Below are 16,918 nucleotides of genomic sequence, written 5' to 3' on the forward strand. Positions count from 1 at the left end.
TGAAAAAAATAAACATGGTTTAATTTCTGTCTTTGTTCTATTGATTTAAGTGCTATTAATCCACAATTTCAAAAAGGGCACATGGATGCAACCTGCACCAGGGCTCTAAACCCCAGCTACAGCCCTGATTCTACCTTTGATAAAACTGTGCTAAGTTACTTTTGTAAAGAAGGGGCAAACGGTAGGAAGCTTTTTAGCTGTGTTTATGATCAGCTGTAAAATATGTATTTTATATATGGAAATAACATATTTTGAGTTTTGATATTTGGGATTGACTTACTTTGTGGCTTTCGGTATCACTTTATCCACCAACCAACCACACCTCAACACCCCACCTGCACCACTGACCTCTTTTAGGAAATCCAAAATATGGTCACCCCAAAATAGATGTATCATTGATGTACGTTTGCTATCAGGGTATGACCACAAGGCTTACACACATGGACTAAAAGCTTCAAAAATCTAATAAACTGATACGATTTAAGTATTTAACACTTTTCTTATATTACACCGTTACTGGGTTTTAAGAGAGCCATGCCTTATATATGTGACTGAGGGCCTTTATTTTGACATTTCTGTTAGTCTTCGCGCGGTGTGTGTGCTTCACGCGCTCGTGCCCCTCAGCTGGTCCGACATCATGGCGGACGCAGATTCTTGGGGTAAGAATCTCATTAAAGTCTACCGTTAATTTTATTTTCTGACCTTACGAATTTATATTAACATGTTTTATCCAATAGACTGTCATCATGAATCACGGCTGTCATTAAGTAATCTGTCTTAACGCGCTGTTATTGTCCAGATGCTGATAGTTTCGAGCTCGAGGAGCCTCTCAAAAAGGCGGCAGTTCGTGACAAATGGGAGGGCGAGGATGAAGACGACGACGTCAAAGTTAGTAGCGAACGCTTTATTTGTCGTTCGCAAATCAAAATGTGTTTTTACTCTGTAACAGCTGAGAAAGTCTCTCATCTGTCGAGAAGTAACAGTTAGCTAACTCTTGCTAGCTGCTCTTGCTAACTCAAGAGTGTCAAAACAGAGCGATGAGGATGAATTTTAGCGTAATATAGGTCCATTAATTTGTGGTTTAAACAATTTTTCCATGTAACTTAGGATAATTGGGATGATGACGAAGAAGAGGAAAAGGACGAGGAAAAAAAGTCAGGTACAGTGACATGAAATACATAATTTGGTAGCTGACAAACGGAACATTGTTGTTTTTTTTCCCCCAAAATGTATTTTAACCTCGTATTTATAATTTTATTTTTTATCAGTTGACTTCTAGTTCTCTGAATTACTTATATTTATAATATTTAAGCATAGATTTTGTACTTTACATTTGTTCATAGTTAATTAAACACCAAATTAACACTAACATTTTAAAATGGCTTGAAAATTATTCACACATTAACATTATATGTTTATACATTTTCAGCTGTACTTCAAGTTGTAATGTTCTTTGAGGTTTGTTATCTTTGAGGTTTAACTGTTTTTTTTTTCTCGCATACAGAAACTAAACCTACAGAAAAGAAGAAACTCAGCGAAAAAATAAAGGAAAAGGAAAATTTACAAAGAAAAAAACAAGAGGAGCTCCAAAAACGAGTGAGTGTGGACAATATTTAATTAAGCCTGTTTCTCAGTAACAAGTAATGCTGAATGTTTTCTATGATTGTTAAATATTTAATGTACATTGAGGAACATTGAAAGCATTGTTATATTTACAGCATTTTGTAACTGTAATTTTTAATTTTTTATATACATAGGCTACCGTTCAAACGTTGGAGGTAAGTAACATTTTTTAAAGAAATCAATACTTTCAGAAGATTTCCATTTCAAATAAACATTCTTTTTAACTTTTTGTTCATTAAAGAATTCTGAAAGAAAAATAACATAAAATAAAATAAAAAATATATATGTATGTATATATGTATGTGTATATGTATGAATGTATGTATTTATGTATGTATGAAGGATCATGTGACACTGAAGACTGGAGTAATAATGCTGAAAACACAGGAATATATTACATTTGAAAATATAGTCAAATAGAAAACAGTTCTTTTAAATTGTAATATTTCTGTTTTTACTGCATTTTCAATCAAATAAATACAGACTTAAAAAAAAATCTTACAGACCCCAAACATCTGAATGGTAGTCTATGTATTGTCTGATTGTTAACTCATACCTTTATTAGTATCATAAGTGTGATAGAAGAATATACCAACACTTTTACTAACTGTAATATGTTTAAATAGTTAGAGGAGTCAAAAAACAGCACAGAACTCACACCAGAAGAGGAGCTGGCAGAAAAACTTAGAGTGAAAAAACTACAGGAAGATTCAGACTTAGAACTAGCAAAAGAAGTATTCGGTAAGTGCTCTCCAGATCCACATGTTTACCCCTAATAAGCCCAAATCATTAACTTTTATTCTTGTTTGTAGGTGTAGTATCAAATAATGTTTCAGGAATTGATGCAATGAGTCCCTCTACAAAAGAAGACTTCACAGAGTTTGAGCGGTTGCTAAAAGAAAAAATTTCTTCCTGTGAGAAATCAATACACTATTCCAGCTTTTTAGAGTCACTATTTAGGGACCTGTGTCTTTCATGTAAGTATATTTATATTTGATAGTTCTGTCAGTCATAATATGATTTATGTATCACTTCATGACATTTTTCGGTTTTGCAGTGGAAGTTGATGACTTGAAGAAAATTAACAATTCTTTAACAGTGTTACTAAGTGAAAAACAGAGACAAGAAAAGGTATGAAATTTATTTATAGGAATCGTTCTCCCAAAATGTTTTAAATGTGCAGAGAATGTATTCACCCTCTGGCCTTTCAAGATAAAGATGTGTTTATTTCTTCATTTCAACAGATTTGGAGAAATGTAGCGGTATATCACTTGTTCACCAGTGGATCCTCTACAGTGAATGGGTGCCGTCAGAATGAAAGTCCAAACAGCTGATAAAAACATCACAATAATCCACAAGTAATCCACAACACTCCAGTCCATCAGTTAATGTCTTGAGAAACAAAAAGCTGCGCGCTTGTAAGAATAAAATCCATCATTTTCATAAACTTAAACCCGTTGCTTCTGTCTAAAATAGACTTCTCCATCCATAATGTTACTTTTTCTAGTAAAAAAAAAAAAATCCTCTTATCTGAATCAGGAGAGAAATGTGAAACAAAAACTAAACAAATGTGTTGGTGGTTTCTGATGTGAGACAACAACAGCAGATGGCCTTCCTCACTCTAGGAAGTGTTATTATTGATTATTGACTCCTATTTTGGCCAGGAGTGACAGTTTGAAAATTAAAAACATCTTAACGATGCATTTGTTTCTTACAAACACAGCTTTTTGCTTCGCAACACTTTAACTGATGGACTGGAGTGGTGTGGGTTACTTTGATGTTTTTATCAGCTGTTTGGACTCCCATTCTGATGGCACCCATTCACTGCAGAACATCCACTGGTGAACAAAGGATGGAATTATAGATTTCACCAGATCGGAGTACATTTTTTGCAAATGATTATTTTTGGGCAAACTATTCATTCAATATCAAACAATTACTAACTAGGAATTATTATATTTTTCAATGCTTTATCCTTTTTATGTAAAATGTTTTGTTTACTCCTATATACCATACCATATGTACTATTTGTATTGTAATTTTAATTTTTTTATATATTTTTTGTTCGATAGGCAAACAAAGGTAAAAAGAAAAAGAAGGGAGTTTTACCAGGAGGAGGTTTAAAAGCCACAAAGAGAGATGATCTCGCAGACTACGGGGAGTTCGGCGGAGGCTATGCACAAGACTACGAGGATTTCATGTGACCAAGGCTTAAGCCATTGCTAGTGTTTGCCGATTGCTGAACCACACACCTTAACAGCATGACCTTACCCCTCAGTCAAGCCCACTACCAGAACCATGCTAGAATACTCTGAACACCATCCCACGCAATGCACACTCTCCCTTCAAAGTGGTTTATGCAGAGAATCAATTAACTGCAGTATTTGTCTTTAATTTGTGAATTCAGGTCAATGTTTGTCGGTATAATAAACCTGATAAAATGGGGCCCTTTTCACAAATGTGAATCTGCAGCATCAATTAATGATCACAGTCCAGGCAACAAAGAGTGTTATTGTTCGGTGACTGCTATGTCCTGGAAATAAATGACATTCTATGCAAATTTCAGTCCGGATTGATCTATCGTCGTATCCGCTTCAGTCGGTTTCCTTTATGAATGGGATGTTCCTTTCGTAAACCAAGTCGATTAACTCAACCTATATAACCTACAGTGGTGATATGGTAGTCACCTGGTTTATAAATCATGTCTACAATCAGAGTTTCATTTTTTGTTCATAGACTACAGTGAGCTCATTTGTTTAGATAAGTAAATTTATAGTGTAGCGTACCTAATTGAAGCAGAATGCTTTGAAAATAACACCTTTTTGTTTGTAGCTCGTAAAGCATTCCATGAAAAGTCTAAGACCACAAGTATCACCCCTGAACCATTTGGAAGATATATTGCAGTGTTATTAGCATTACCTAAATTTTGCAGAGCGAAATATGTGAATATTTACAAATACAACACGTTTTCAGTGCAGCACATTATGCAGTTACTCATTTGACCTCAACTATGCCAGCAATGAATGAGTGTGATCTGCTAATGTATAAGGGATCGAACATTGACATGGGGTCTTTTCAGGTGTTGTTTGACTTTCCATTTTTTTGACAACTTACAGTGATAGACATGAATCATAGAGACTTATGATCAGTGAAGCCGATGATAGACTGCACTGTTTTATAAAGATCTAATTTAATAAAAGTTGCTTAAAATCCATCGCTTGTCTTTTTTGCTTCTTATATTGTCTTTTTATCTTAGCTGAGGAATGGATCATAATTATGTGGTAATTGACAGAATAAAATGCTGTTCATCAGACCTAAAGCTATAGTTGACCCAAAAATTAAAACTAATAATTTAGTCACCCTTTAGTTGCTTCAAAACTGCATTTGTTTTTGTTTTTCTGTTGAGTACACAAGGTATTTTGAAAGATGTTGGCAACCAAACAATGTTTTTCCATACTATGGAATTCAATGGCTACCGTCAACTTAAGGGGGGGGGGGGGGGTAAATAATGACAGATTTTTTAATTTTTTAAATGTAATTTTGAATCATTTGATTGAGTCTTTTATTCTTTGCAAGAATTTATCAATGATAAATCACTGACAAGACTAGGAATTTGTATTAAGAAAGTAAATAGGGTCATCTTTATTGTACTTTGCATTAATTTAACCAAAAAAAAAAAAAAAAAACCTGGAAAAAAAATTGCATTAATGCAAAATGTTATCGTCTAATAATTTTATCTACAGTAGTTGTTTAAGTATAAAGCGGTCAAGGGCATGACCTTTGAGACTGTTTGAAGAACCGTTCTGTTCTGAAAACTGTACGCCAGACTGAAAGCGGCGTTTTATTGCTTTCCAGCTTATGAAAAAGTTGCACACAGGTCTTCTCAGATAACCTGCCAATGTCCTAATCTTGTCCTTGTCGCTCATGGACGATTATCTCGATCACACCGTGAATTGCACCAACAGCTATTGGTCACGTGACCTGCGCACAAAGGGTCCAGTCTTCTTCCCTTGGTCCAACTTCTTGGTTTTCAGACAAAAAGAAAACAACAGAGCGATTGTAAAGATAAGACTTGGGGATAATTAACAGCAAATCCAGACTAAACAAACGTAACACTTTATCATCCATTGTTTGTGAAGAAGGGAGGAGGTTGTTTGGTGTGAAGTTGAATGATTTCTTTGAGTGTGTGTGGTTGTAAAATGTGGTCTCGGTTGTGAGGACCATTATATAAAAGGTGACCCATCTCAGTAATGTGAAGTGCAACCATGAGTCCATGCGTCTTCTCAATGTTGGTGATTTTGTGGCCGGTAATGGCTGTGGAGACGTTCACCTTGGAGGGCAAGCAGATCCTCGAAACCTTGCACTGTCCACCTTGCGAACGCATCCATTGTTCCCCTCGCCGAGCGCTGAAGCTCCAGTGTAAGGGTGGAATCACCACTGGGATCTGCGGTTGCTGTCCAGCCTGTGCCAAGCTTGCGGGAGAAAGCTGTGGAGGCACCTGGGACTACCTGGGGAAATGTGATGAAGGGCTGGTTTGCATTTACCCAGAAGAAACTGATGGAAAACCAGAGGCAGAACTCAAGGGAACCTGCAAATCAGGTACCACTGGCGCTGGAGATGTCGAGTTCATCTGTCTAGAGGTTACATAGAAACCTGCAAGTCTACACTCTTAAAAATAATGGATCTTTATTGGCTTCTGTGGTTCCATGAAGAACCTTGGAATCTTTCTGTTGCACAAAAGGTTATTAATAGTGGAAAATGGTTATTTACAAAATGTTACTAAAATGTACTTCACACAAAGAACCTTTTTTTTATTTTATTATTATTTTTTTAATTATAAGCACTGAAGGGGTTTTTGAGAAACCAAAAATGGTTTTTCTATGGAATCACAGTGGAATCTTTATTTTTAAGAGTGTCGAATTGTTTTTTTGAATTCAGAGTTCATATGATGTTGAAAAAACATGGGAATATCAGGAAATTCCAGGTTTGAAAAGTCATGGAAATGAAGACATTTTCAAGAAAAATCATGAAGATTTCACTAACAAATTTCTGAATTCAATATTTAATTGAATTGAATAAAAAAAAAAAATCAACTTTTTTTAATTATTGTTTTAGACTCCCCCACCTACCTTTTTGTGTTTTAAAATGCTTCAAGTCATGAATGAGCAGGGCCTAGCAGGGGTCAGCAGGGCCCGGTGCAGGTTGTACCAGTGGGCCCTGTTCGAAAGTGTTTATTTTGTATGTTCAATCTGTTTATTCGTTTGTGCTATTACACAGTGTTTACGTTTTTTCAAGTTTGTAAGTGTCCAGGTACAGAAACCGAATAATTAAATGTAAAATAGCACTGTAAAAATTAAATATACATCAACATTTCTGACATTATCAGTTTATTTGCTATAGTTTAGAAAATGGTAATAAAATATGACAAGAACTCAGAGTTAAACTGTCAGAACAAATTAATCTTGATAATATCAGATAACTTTGATAGAAAGATATGTAATGGATTACAATCAAACAAAACTTCAGACAACTGTCAATACTTCGTTGACCAGTTACCACGCAATGATTAATTTTGTGCAGTCTGTTGTGTGAAAAGGTTGCATTAGCAATTCCAAAAAAAAAAAAAAAAAAAAACAAACAAACAAAAAAAAAAACACGTAAGCAAAACATGGTCAAAGTTTCCGGTAACTACAGTAGTCCAACTCTCTAACTATTTGGCCACAGCTGCCTCTCTTATTTTGCTATACTCACTTACATACATTAATTAATAGTGTCCTGCACGTACTAGTTAAAAAAAAATCAATATTTCTTTCTTTCGTTTTATTTTTTTCATTTTTCTTGCATTGGATTGACATTACAGCAGCTAGTAGCCAAATTAGGCGCGGTCACTTTAAGAGACATTGAACGAATCCAATATAATACACATACGATTTTTTCCACTCAACTCTTTACTTTCACTTAAGACATAACCAATTTTTTTTTCTAACATACTATCCAAGACGGGTATTTTCACATTTTTTTAAAATGTATTTGTCAGTACAAGAGCAAAAACAGACAAATTCGGTGTGTTTTAAGACGCCTCTCTCTGCGTGAGCCTGAGCACCAGAACACCGCGGTGCTGAAGTGGGCTCTTACACATCCTTTTGTTCGTTCAGGTGCAGTGGCAACTCAAATGAGAACTTTGTAAAGGAGAGCACACCTAGTAACCAGCTACTCAGGCCAGCTTTTCCGCATTTGTGTTTAAATGCTTTAAAGTCTTTTGAATGGTTAAATTGGCAAGTGGCAAGGCTTAATAACACGTGAAAATGACGCGCTTTCGTGACGACACACTGCAGCGTTCTGTCAACTGTCCTGAGCGTCTTTTTGGACTGGCCACAGCCAGACGTTCGAGATCACCGGGGGCCCCCCTTGGCCGTGGGCCCCTATAATCGTCACCACATTTCACCCCACTAGCGACAGCCCTGTGAATGAGTGAAACAGTCTTAGCAATGTTAATAATAATAGTGGGAACCCTGTGAATTATGCAGCAAAAATAATATTTTTAATGATTTATTTTAATATATAACACAACAGGAGTTTTCAAACTGGAGTCCAGGGACCCACCGGAGAGTGTCTGCTGAAAATTAAAAAAATAAATACATTTTTACAAATGTTTACTAAAGATTCTCTTTCCATCTAAAAGTATGACAACCCCTGTGGTACAATCGATTCATGCAGAGTGTGCGCACCTGCTCATGAATTAACTTTATGTTCATGTTCACACTCTTAAAAATGGCACCATCAAGGTTAATCTAATTTATGAACTGTGAAAAGAGATACGGCAGTCAAGGATTCCTTTGATCTCAGTGCACTTTCCCATAAAGGCTAAGCTCTGATTGTTCTTATCTAGACGCTGATGAAATCCCCAATCTTTCCTGAAGAACTGCATCCGTATTGTAACGGGATTCCATCAGTTTTATTGTCTGTTTTTTTCTTTGAGCAGCAGAACAGTATTTCACAATATAGTGTATTATTTGGCACTTTTTGCATGGCTCTTTTGTTGATTTTGGATTTGTATTTCCAAACAGTGCTGGAGGTTCTCAAAGCAGACACTTGCAGACCGGAGTGCACATGGGAGTTCTGCAAGGCAAATCCCAATGAAATATGCTCAGCCAGGTAACTTCTGCTTGAAGTCTTGATTCGGATTGATCTTTGATTCAGTGTCTCTGATGAGTGACCCCTTCTCGGCTGCAGGTCTGTATTGTTGGAGAAGCGTGAGTGTGGAGGTCACTGCCAGCACACCACCTGCTCCAGCTGCTTGGTTCTCAGACCTCCATCGTGTCCTCAGTCCTGTTCTCCAACAGATCACGTGTGCCTGCATCGCTTCGGCAGGTGTGTGCAAGGACACCTGACCCAAGAAACACATCCACCCATCTGCCACCAGAACCTACAGGTCAATTTCATTATGCTTTATCATTATTTTTATCTATTTTTGCTTATTTATGTGTTGGTTAAAATTATTTAAAATTAATATTTTTTTCCCCCCCCAACAGAATAACTCTGAGGGATTCTTTGTGTGCTTGGCCCCTACCTGTCCAACTGCAGCCAACTGATTCTGCATTTTAAGAAGAATCCAAATAATGTAATCCAGTTGTAAATTGTAGCATAAAAGGCAGCTATTTTTTAATAATGCATTTCATTACTATAAAAAAAAAAAAAAGAATGCTGTGAAATTATTTGCATTATTCTTGTACAGCTTTTGTCGTACAATCTAAAACAGTGTTTTTATCATTAAAACATGTTAAAACTGCATTTCGATGCCTACCATTAATATTTTTGTCATATAATCATGTCCGTTTTTTAAATGATGTATTCTAATATTTGTATGTGCGAATGTTAAATGAATAAAACTATTTTCATTTCGGAGATCACACATATATATGCTTTCAAACATGTAAGAGAAATGCACTTTATTAATTTTTCAATAGTGAATAACTTTTTCTTAATTATACCAACAGTGATTTAAATATATGCTTAAATGCGTTTAACTTTATGCATGAAAGTAAGTTATTATAAGGCCGCCACTAAATTCAAAATGTAAAAAATGTATTCAAAAACAGAGCTAATCAAGTGTCCATTTCTCAAGATGAAAAACACACCGCGTTTGTTATCAGGCACATACACCTGCTTTTGTTTTTACGACTGATAAAAACAAGGGCCAGACAAAACGTTCAGCGCGCCAAGAGCCATAAACTTCAACAACAGCCAATATGTCACTCTTAAGTGCGATATTGCCTTAAGTGAGGTTTTCTGCCTTAAGAAACACAATGTAGCATTGTTGCATTTATTTATTTAAAATATTTGCACAATTCAGATCCTCTGGATTATTCAAATTAGAGACATGTATGCGATATCAAGACTCATTTTCATTACAGTTTTAAGGATACTGACCACCATAGCATGAGTCTTCTGCATAGTTGACTTGATCTAGACATGAAAACTGAAAAATATCCAATATAAAAGCACACCGATCTCCCTACATGATTATTTTTAAGCAATTTTGCCAACGACTAGGTTGAAAAGGCAGGTTAAGACAGCGCTTTGTCTTCACCATTTGGTAGCTAATGTAGTGTCCCCATTATTCAAAAAGTAAAACTACGCTACATGCTATCATGTAACATTCTTGGTGCTCGGCAGCATCCGCACCAGCAAGATGCTCTACCTCTGACAGATGCACAGTGTTTATGCAAATCTAAGTAATGTAAATAAAAATCAAGGAATGTCATGTTGAGCCCGAAGCAAATCGTTCCTGAGTAGATTTTTTTCCCTCTTTCATGATAGTCTTTGTGAGTAAAAGGCACTTTGGACGTGATGCGGATTTGTGTGAAGCGGTCAGAGTCACCGGAACATTCTGTGCCAGAACGACTGAAAAGTGGACGAGTTGAAGGCACCGATGAATATGAGGAGCAGGAGATACAGGCCCATCATGATGGCAAAGTGATGTCTGGCGAGCCACGATGTCCTTTGAGCGTGTCTGGAATCAGAACAGAACATCGTTTTATACAGCAAGCTAGAAAAACATGAAAATTCTGCCTCGGGCCATCCAAGATGCACATTAGGTTATTTCTTCATATGAACAGATTTGGAGAAATGTAGCAGTACATCACTTGCTAACCAGTGGATGCTCTGAAGTGAATGGGTGCCGTCAGAATGAGAGTCCAAACAGCTGATAAAAACATCACAATAAACCACAAGTAATCCACACCACTCCAGTCCATCAGTTAAAGTGCTGTGAAATGAAAAGCTTGCGTTTCTAATCCATCAAGACGTTTTTAACTTAAAACCTTTTCTTCCGGCTAAAATATGATTCTATAATAAAGTCCATCCTCTGTCCTCCTCTCAACATAAAAATTTACCAACATACTTGTTTAAATGTGCTTTAGACTGTTTTTGCTCATAAACGGTTTTAGATCTATGCATATTTCTCTCCTGATTAAGTAGACAACTTTTTCACCAGATAATGCATATATTAGGGGTGCTCCGATCACGATCGGCCGATCGTTATGCGCATCTCGTCAGTAAAGCCGGTTCTCTAATCAGCTGTTAATTCCATCAGGTGCGTGATTTCACATAGAGCAGCTATTACTACACAGAGCCGTTGTTAATAGAGAAGTTGCGCAAATCACGTTAATTTTCAGCGTTTATTGGCGCATCTTCTCTATTAACAACGGCTCTGTGTACTAACAGCTGCTCTATGTGAAATCACGCACCTGATGGAATTAACAGCTGATTAGAGAACCGGCTTTACTGACGAGATGCGCATTAACGATCGGCCGATCGTGATCGGAGCACCCCTAGCATATATATTAAAAAAATGCAGGAATAATGGATATGTTTCTTACAAGCATGCAGCTGTTCACTTCTCAAGACATTATTAAATGATGGACTGGAGTGGTGTGGATTACGGTGAAGTTTTTATCAGCTGTTTGACTCTCATTCTGACGGCACCCTTTCACCCCAGAGCATCCACTGGTGAACAAGTGACAGAATGATAGATTTCTCAAAAAAAAAAAAACTAATTCAGACAAAGACACTAATTCATCTACGTCTTTGATTTAAGCACATTTTCATTTTGGGATGAAAAAGAAATGACCATAATATTATATTAATAGCAGCCCATTTCACCAAAATACTAAATCCTAAGTGGTTGCAGTCATATGATAGCGTTGTGTGAGAAACAGATGAAAGTTTAAGCCGTTATTGACTGGAAATCCTGATATCCATCCACGACTCATTCTTTCAAGTCAGAGTTTTTCAGTGAATCAGTGTAGCTGTACGGAAAAGTATGAGTGGTACATTACTCAAAACACAGAAAACAGAATGTCGACAGGAAATGTATTCTGAGTGAATTTTTTTGTATTTTGTACTTGTAAATGTTTTGAAAGTAATACAAAGACAGTCATGACATCAGTTGAAATGCAAGAATCAGGTGAATAAGGATGCCGGCATCACCGGTCTCACCGTGATCGGTAGCGTCTCTGAGAATACACCAGCAGGTACTTCACTCTCAGAAGCTCGTTGTTGGTCACCACAAAGTATTTCTCGGGCACCTCACCTCCTTCACTGTTCCTGGCCCTTAGACGCTTACGGTCAATGCTCTCAGAGTCTGAAACACACAACAAGAGATGAATTTAGATGTCTGCTTTTACACAAAATTGGAATAAAAATCAAATCAATGTTTGTTTGGTTTTATTTTGTTAAAAATTATGTAGCATATAACTGTTGGAAAGATTGTCGCGGACAATGAACACATCAAAAGCTTAATTTGCACTACCGTATTTTCCGCACTATAAGTCCCACTTTTTTTCATAGTTTGGCTGGTCCTGCGACTTATAGTCTGGTGCGCCTTATTTATCAAAATTATTTTGAAATGAACCAAGAGAAATGAACCAAGAGAAAACATTACCGTCTCCAGCCACAAGAGGGCGCTCTGTGCTGCTCAGTGCTCCTGTAGTTCACACTGAAAACAGAGCGCCCTCTCGCGGCTGTAGATGATAATGTTTTCTTGGACTGATGCGACTTATACTCAGGTGCGACTTATAGTCCGAAAAATACGGTATTTTTTTTTTTTTTTTTTTTGAAATTAGCACTGAAATTAGTAAGGATGCATTAAACTTATCAAGTAATGTAGAATGTTACAAAAGATTTCGGACAAATTTTTATAAATGCTGCTAAACTTTACATTTAAACAATCTTGAAAAATATAAAAGTATCAGTTTTCACAAAAAATAAGCAGCACAACAACTTTTCAACTGGAGTAGTGATGCTGAAAATTCAATTAGAAATTACATTTCAACTGATATTCAAATAGACAAACAGTTCTATTAAATTGTAATAATATTTCACAATATGACTGTTTTTAACACATTTTAAATCAAATAAATGCAGCTTTGGAGAGCATAAGAGACTTTTTTTTAAATAATCACAGCTTTGGACTGTTATTGTATGAAGCTGGTCACCTGACACATTACCTTTCTTCTTCACCTGACACTTCACGTCAGGATGATCGATGATTTCACACAAGGCAACGCAGCTGATCAAAGGTCCGAGAACGCTTTCCCTCCATCCGTTCCCGTGGGGACTGTAAAGGATGGCCATGCTGAGGTCACTGGTCAGGTATGTGCCCTCCCCAAACAGTGAGGTCTGAAATCTCAAGTCATAACCAAAGATAAGTGGCTTTCATCATTACAGTGAACCTGCTGATGACACTGGAGTTCTGATGATCATTTTCACACATATCATCTAAACATGAACTGATAGGGGATAATCAAACATGTTTATTTGCAGTCCTCTATAACATCCAGAGCAGGTCTAAAGGAGTGCAGCGGACACTACACGGCACCTTCTGACCTTATTGAGATGGCAGTGTAATCCGTTGTGTATGATGGAGTGGAAGTTCTCCAGTCTGCTGCCGTGGAACGCATAGATGAGCTCTCGTCCGGCCCGCGTCCGCTCGAACTTGGAGTCGAGCAAATCACAGTACTGCAGTTCGAAGAGGAAGTCTGGAGCCGGAGCCGAAACGCCCTCGCTTTGAGTCAGCTGGCTGAGTCTGGCAAACTAGTGGAAGGAGATTGAACACAAGCGAACTAAGAGTGCGCAGAATACCAAAACCAAATGATTTATATGGTATTCTGTTCTTTTAACATTCAGTTTTTAAGTTATTCTGCCAATGCAATGAAACATCACACTAAAATGAATCTTATTAGTGAACCAGTTAAACAAGTAATCAGTAAACAAAGTGATTTAGAAACATTGATTGCTACATTTGCAGCCCGCAAACCACATTGCTTTCTTTTTTTACTTTACAACCTTTCTTTGCATTACAAGAACTGTTTATAGAATCATTAAGATTCATCTGTGTAATGCACAGATCTAAATGAAGTTCAGCAATACCTCCTCTTTCTGCAGGGTCTTTACAGCAAAACTCTTGGAGGACAGAACCCAGTGCACAAGAGCCAGATGATGATCTCCATCCCCATGTCCCAGACGCACAAGATCTCTCACGTTTGGCAAAGTATCCACGTCCTTTTGCTGTGAGGGACACAGTAGAATCAAAACTATAACGGATGTCTGTTTTGGAAGACTAACAACACGGAGAGCTCTATTTCTGCAAACGTCTTACCAGCTCCTCAAAGTCCTTGACCTCTCCTGTGAGGTAGTGAGGAGGGAAGGGTCTGAGCGCTGAATCACGTCTGTAGCTCTGGACGGCGGCTACGAAGAGGCTGCAGCGCAGATCTGCGGCTACAGGGTCTCGATGCAGACAGGAACAAACCAGCTCTCTGACCGCAGCTGTCGGGAGAGGAGGCTGCATTCCCAACACTAAAACACACACAGCAGATACAACATCAATAATAGACAATAACAAACTATTTTCATTCATGCAAAATAAATATATATATATATATATATACTATTGTACTATATACATATTTATATATTATTTAATAATTAGATATAATAATAATAATAATAAGTGATGTTCATTAATGTAGAATGTAGAATGTGAGTCTAGTAGCAAACAAAATATAGTATAGGCATCTATGTATATAAAATATATGCAGAGTCACTGTATATACACAGAGTATGTATATAAAATGCATATATATATATATATATATATATATATATATATATATATTTTTTTTTTTTTTTTACATGTATTTTATATGGTATAAATGTAATCGTGATATTATATATTATATTTGTGACCCTGGAGCACAAAACCAGTCTTAAGTTGCTGAGGTATATTTGTAGCAATAGCCAAAAAAACATTGTATGGGTCAAAATGATCAATAATAATTTCATGCAAAACATCATTAGGATATTAAGTAAAGATCATGTTCCATGAAGATATTTTGTAAATTTCCTACCTTAAATTTATCCAAAACTTAATTTTTCATTAGTAATATGCAAGGCAATTTAGAAAACTTTAAAGGCGATTTTCTCAGTATTTCGATTATTTTGCACCCTCAGATCACAGATTTTCAAATAGTTGTATCTAGGCCAAATATTGTCTGATCCAAGCTTTCAGATGATGTATAAATCTCAATTTCAAGAAATTTACACTTAAGTCACATATTAGCTAATATATGATAATTTAATTATATTTTCTATATATAGTAAGAGATAATAATACTATATATTATCATTGACATGCATTCATAAATTCAATACAATATAACAATATTCCCATTAATTAGTTTGCTTACTTACCATCTTGTTAATTCTAAAAATTAAGTTTGTTAAATAATTCATAAAGTACAATACATTTATTATTTCAAAAATGCTATACAGTTTATAATATATTACAGCTAAATTTACAATAATAAACAGGACACATTTGCCTTTAGTAAATAAAGGACAAAGAATCTAACAGACCTTTTTATTTTTTTATCAGATTTAAGTGCTTAAAGATTTAAATGAAGACATGATTTAGTGGACGCTGACGCATGATTTCAGTAGACTGTAAACTCTTGAACCTGTTTTCAGTGAGAACAATAGCAGCTCTGCTGCAGATGAATAATATAATATAAACTCATCACTCATGTGCTCTAAGTCTTCTACCGCTCCGATATTTGGCTGATTTAATTCAATAGTTCGTTTAAAAGTCGGGTTGTTCATCTCTGCTGGGTTTGTTTACATGTTAAGCATGTTAGCTGGTTAGCTTAGCTACCGTCTCACTGACGAAACTCACTCAAGCTTCAGCACACAAACGATTTGAAAGCACAGTACTCGTCACTATACTTGTCCTTATATTATACATTATCAAAAATTTGGCTAACACTTATAAATTTTACCTTATGTGCCTGAAGCTCAGGCATCTGACAGTCACCGGAAGCTAAACGTGTCCAGCTGCTGCTGCGCATGCGCCTGATAGCACCAGCAGAGGGCGCTAAACACTGAACGCCAATGGAAACGAGCGGGCTGAACTATGAGAAGGTTGGTCAGTGATTCATGAAGCACCAAATATATAGTTTTTTTTGTGATGCCACAACCTTCCTAAATATAAATATAATCAAACAATATTTAATCTGATTTCTATGTGAAAATGATTCACACATGTATTGTTTTACTACTTGATCTAAATCGATCTACCTGTCTGGTTTTTTCTTTTGCTATCAAGAAAGTGCAGTGGTGGACAGTAACGGAGTAGCTTTACTTCGTTACTGTACTTAAGTACATTTTTCAAGTATCTGTACTTTACTGGAGTAGTTTTATTTTGAGCAACTTTTACTTTTACTTCACTACATTCCAAAGCATAAAATCGTACTTTTTACTTCACTACATTTCATAAAACATATCGTTACTCCCTATAATATATCACGTGCTCCGACACGCAGAAGCGGTGTCTGATTCATCATGAACGAACTGAATCTTTTCAAAATAAACTTTTAAATCGGATCGCGAATCACACCAAACGATTCGTTTAGGAATTAGAATGATCCGATTGCAGCTGTTCTGGAGTCTACCACTCACTGATTCAAATGAACCGTTTAGTGCGAGTCCCCAGAAGTAAGAACCGGGAGATCTTGTGAGCGCGCTTCCATCTGATGTTGCTAAAAGTAAGTTATTAATATCGAAATTTTGGATTAATTATTGCAACTGAAAATCGTATTTCGGTCAAAACTGTCAGTTGTTTGGGAACTAAATCCATTGTAAAGAGTGATCTATTTAAGCCCACTGAAATGCTCGAGTGCAGACGATGCAGACACATCAATTCTAGGTTAAAAAAACAACAACAACAAAAAACCCCATA

General features: G+C 36.4%; 3 protein-coding genes across 5 annotated transcripts; 2 read left to right on the forward strand and 1 right to left on the reverse strand.

Annotated features, from left to right (window-relative positions):
- The first annotated feature begins 526 nt into the window (after positions 1-526).
- Positions 527-4,837, forward strand: LOC127946779 (eukaryotic translation initiation factor 3 subunit J-A). 2 transcript variants are annotated; one of them, XM_052543538.1, is made up of 9 exons: positions 527-659; positions 800-888; positions 1,108-1,159; positions 1,505-1,596; positions 1,758-1,778; positions 2,250-2,364; positions 2,436-2,600; positions 2,681-2,754; positions 3,696-4,837. In XM_052543538.1, exons 1-9 carry the CDS (start codon positions 638-640, stop codon positions 3,825-3,827), a joined length of 762 nt encoding a protein of 253 aa, XP_052399498.1. In that variant the 5' UTR covers positions 527-637; the 3' UTR covers positions 3,828-4,837. The 2 variants fall into 2 exon arrangements, with proteins under 2 accessions (XP_052399498.1, XP_052399499.1); XM_052543539.1 differs by lacking the exon at positions 1,758-1,778.
- A 961-nt stretch (positions 4,838-5,798) lies between these two features.
- si:ch73-330k17.3 (IGFBP domain-containing protein) lies at positions 5,799-9,527 on the forward strand. The gene is made up of 4 exons (XM_052543543.1): positions 5,799-6,222; positions 8,691-8,778; positions 8,857-9,055; positions 9,156-9,527. The coding sequence occupies exons 1-4, from the start codon at positions 5,889-5,891 to the stop codon at positions 9,213-9,215; spliced, it is 681 nt and encodes a 226-aa protein (XP_052399503.1). The 5' UTR covers positions 5,799-5,888; the 3' UTR covers positions 9,216-9,527.
- A 408-nt stretch (positions 9,528-9,935) lies between these two features.
- Positions 9,936-16,104, reverse strand: LOC127946778 (protein mono-ADP-ribosyltransferase PARP16-like). 2 transcript variants are annotated; one of them, XM_052543537.1, is made up of 7 exons: positions 15,960-16,104; positions 14,285-14,481; positions 14,056-14,193; positions 13,513-13,719; positions 13,134-13,305; positions 12,124-12,268; positions 9,936-10,636 (listed from the first exon to the last, which is right to left on the reverse strand). In XM_052543537.1, exons 2-7 carry the CDS (start codon positions 14,471-14,473, stop codon positions 10,501-10,503), a joined length of 987 nt encoding a protein of 328 aa, XP_052399497.1. In that variant the 5' UTR covers positions 14,474-14,481; positions 15,960-16,104; the 3' UTR covers positions 9,936-10,500. The 2 variants fall into 2 exon arrangements, with proteins under 2 accessions (XP_052399497.1, XP_052399496.1); XM_052543536.1 differs by having other exon boundaries at positions 13,122-13,305; positions 15,960-16,090.
- Positions 16,105-16,918: the final 814 nt, after the last annotated feature.

This window comes from Carassius gibelio, chromosome A25 (genome assembly GCF_023724105.1).
Source record: "Carassius gibelio isolate Cgi1373 ecotype wild population from Czech Republic chromosome A25, carGib1.2-hapl.c, whole genome shotgun sequence".
NCBI classification, from domain to species: domain Eukaryota; kingdom Metazoa; phylum Chordata; class Actinopteri; order Cypriniformes; family Cyprinidae; genus Carassius; species Carassius gibelio.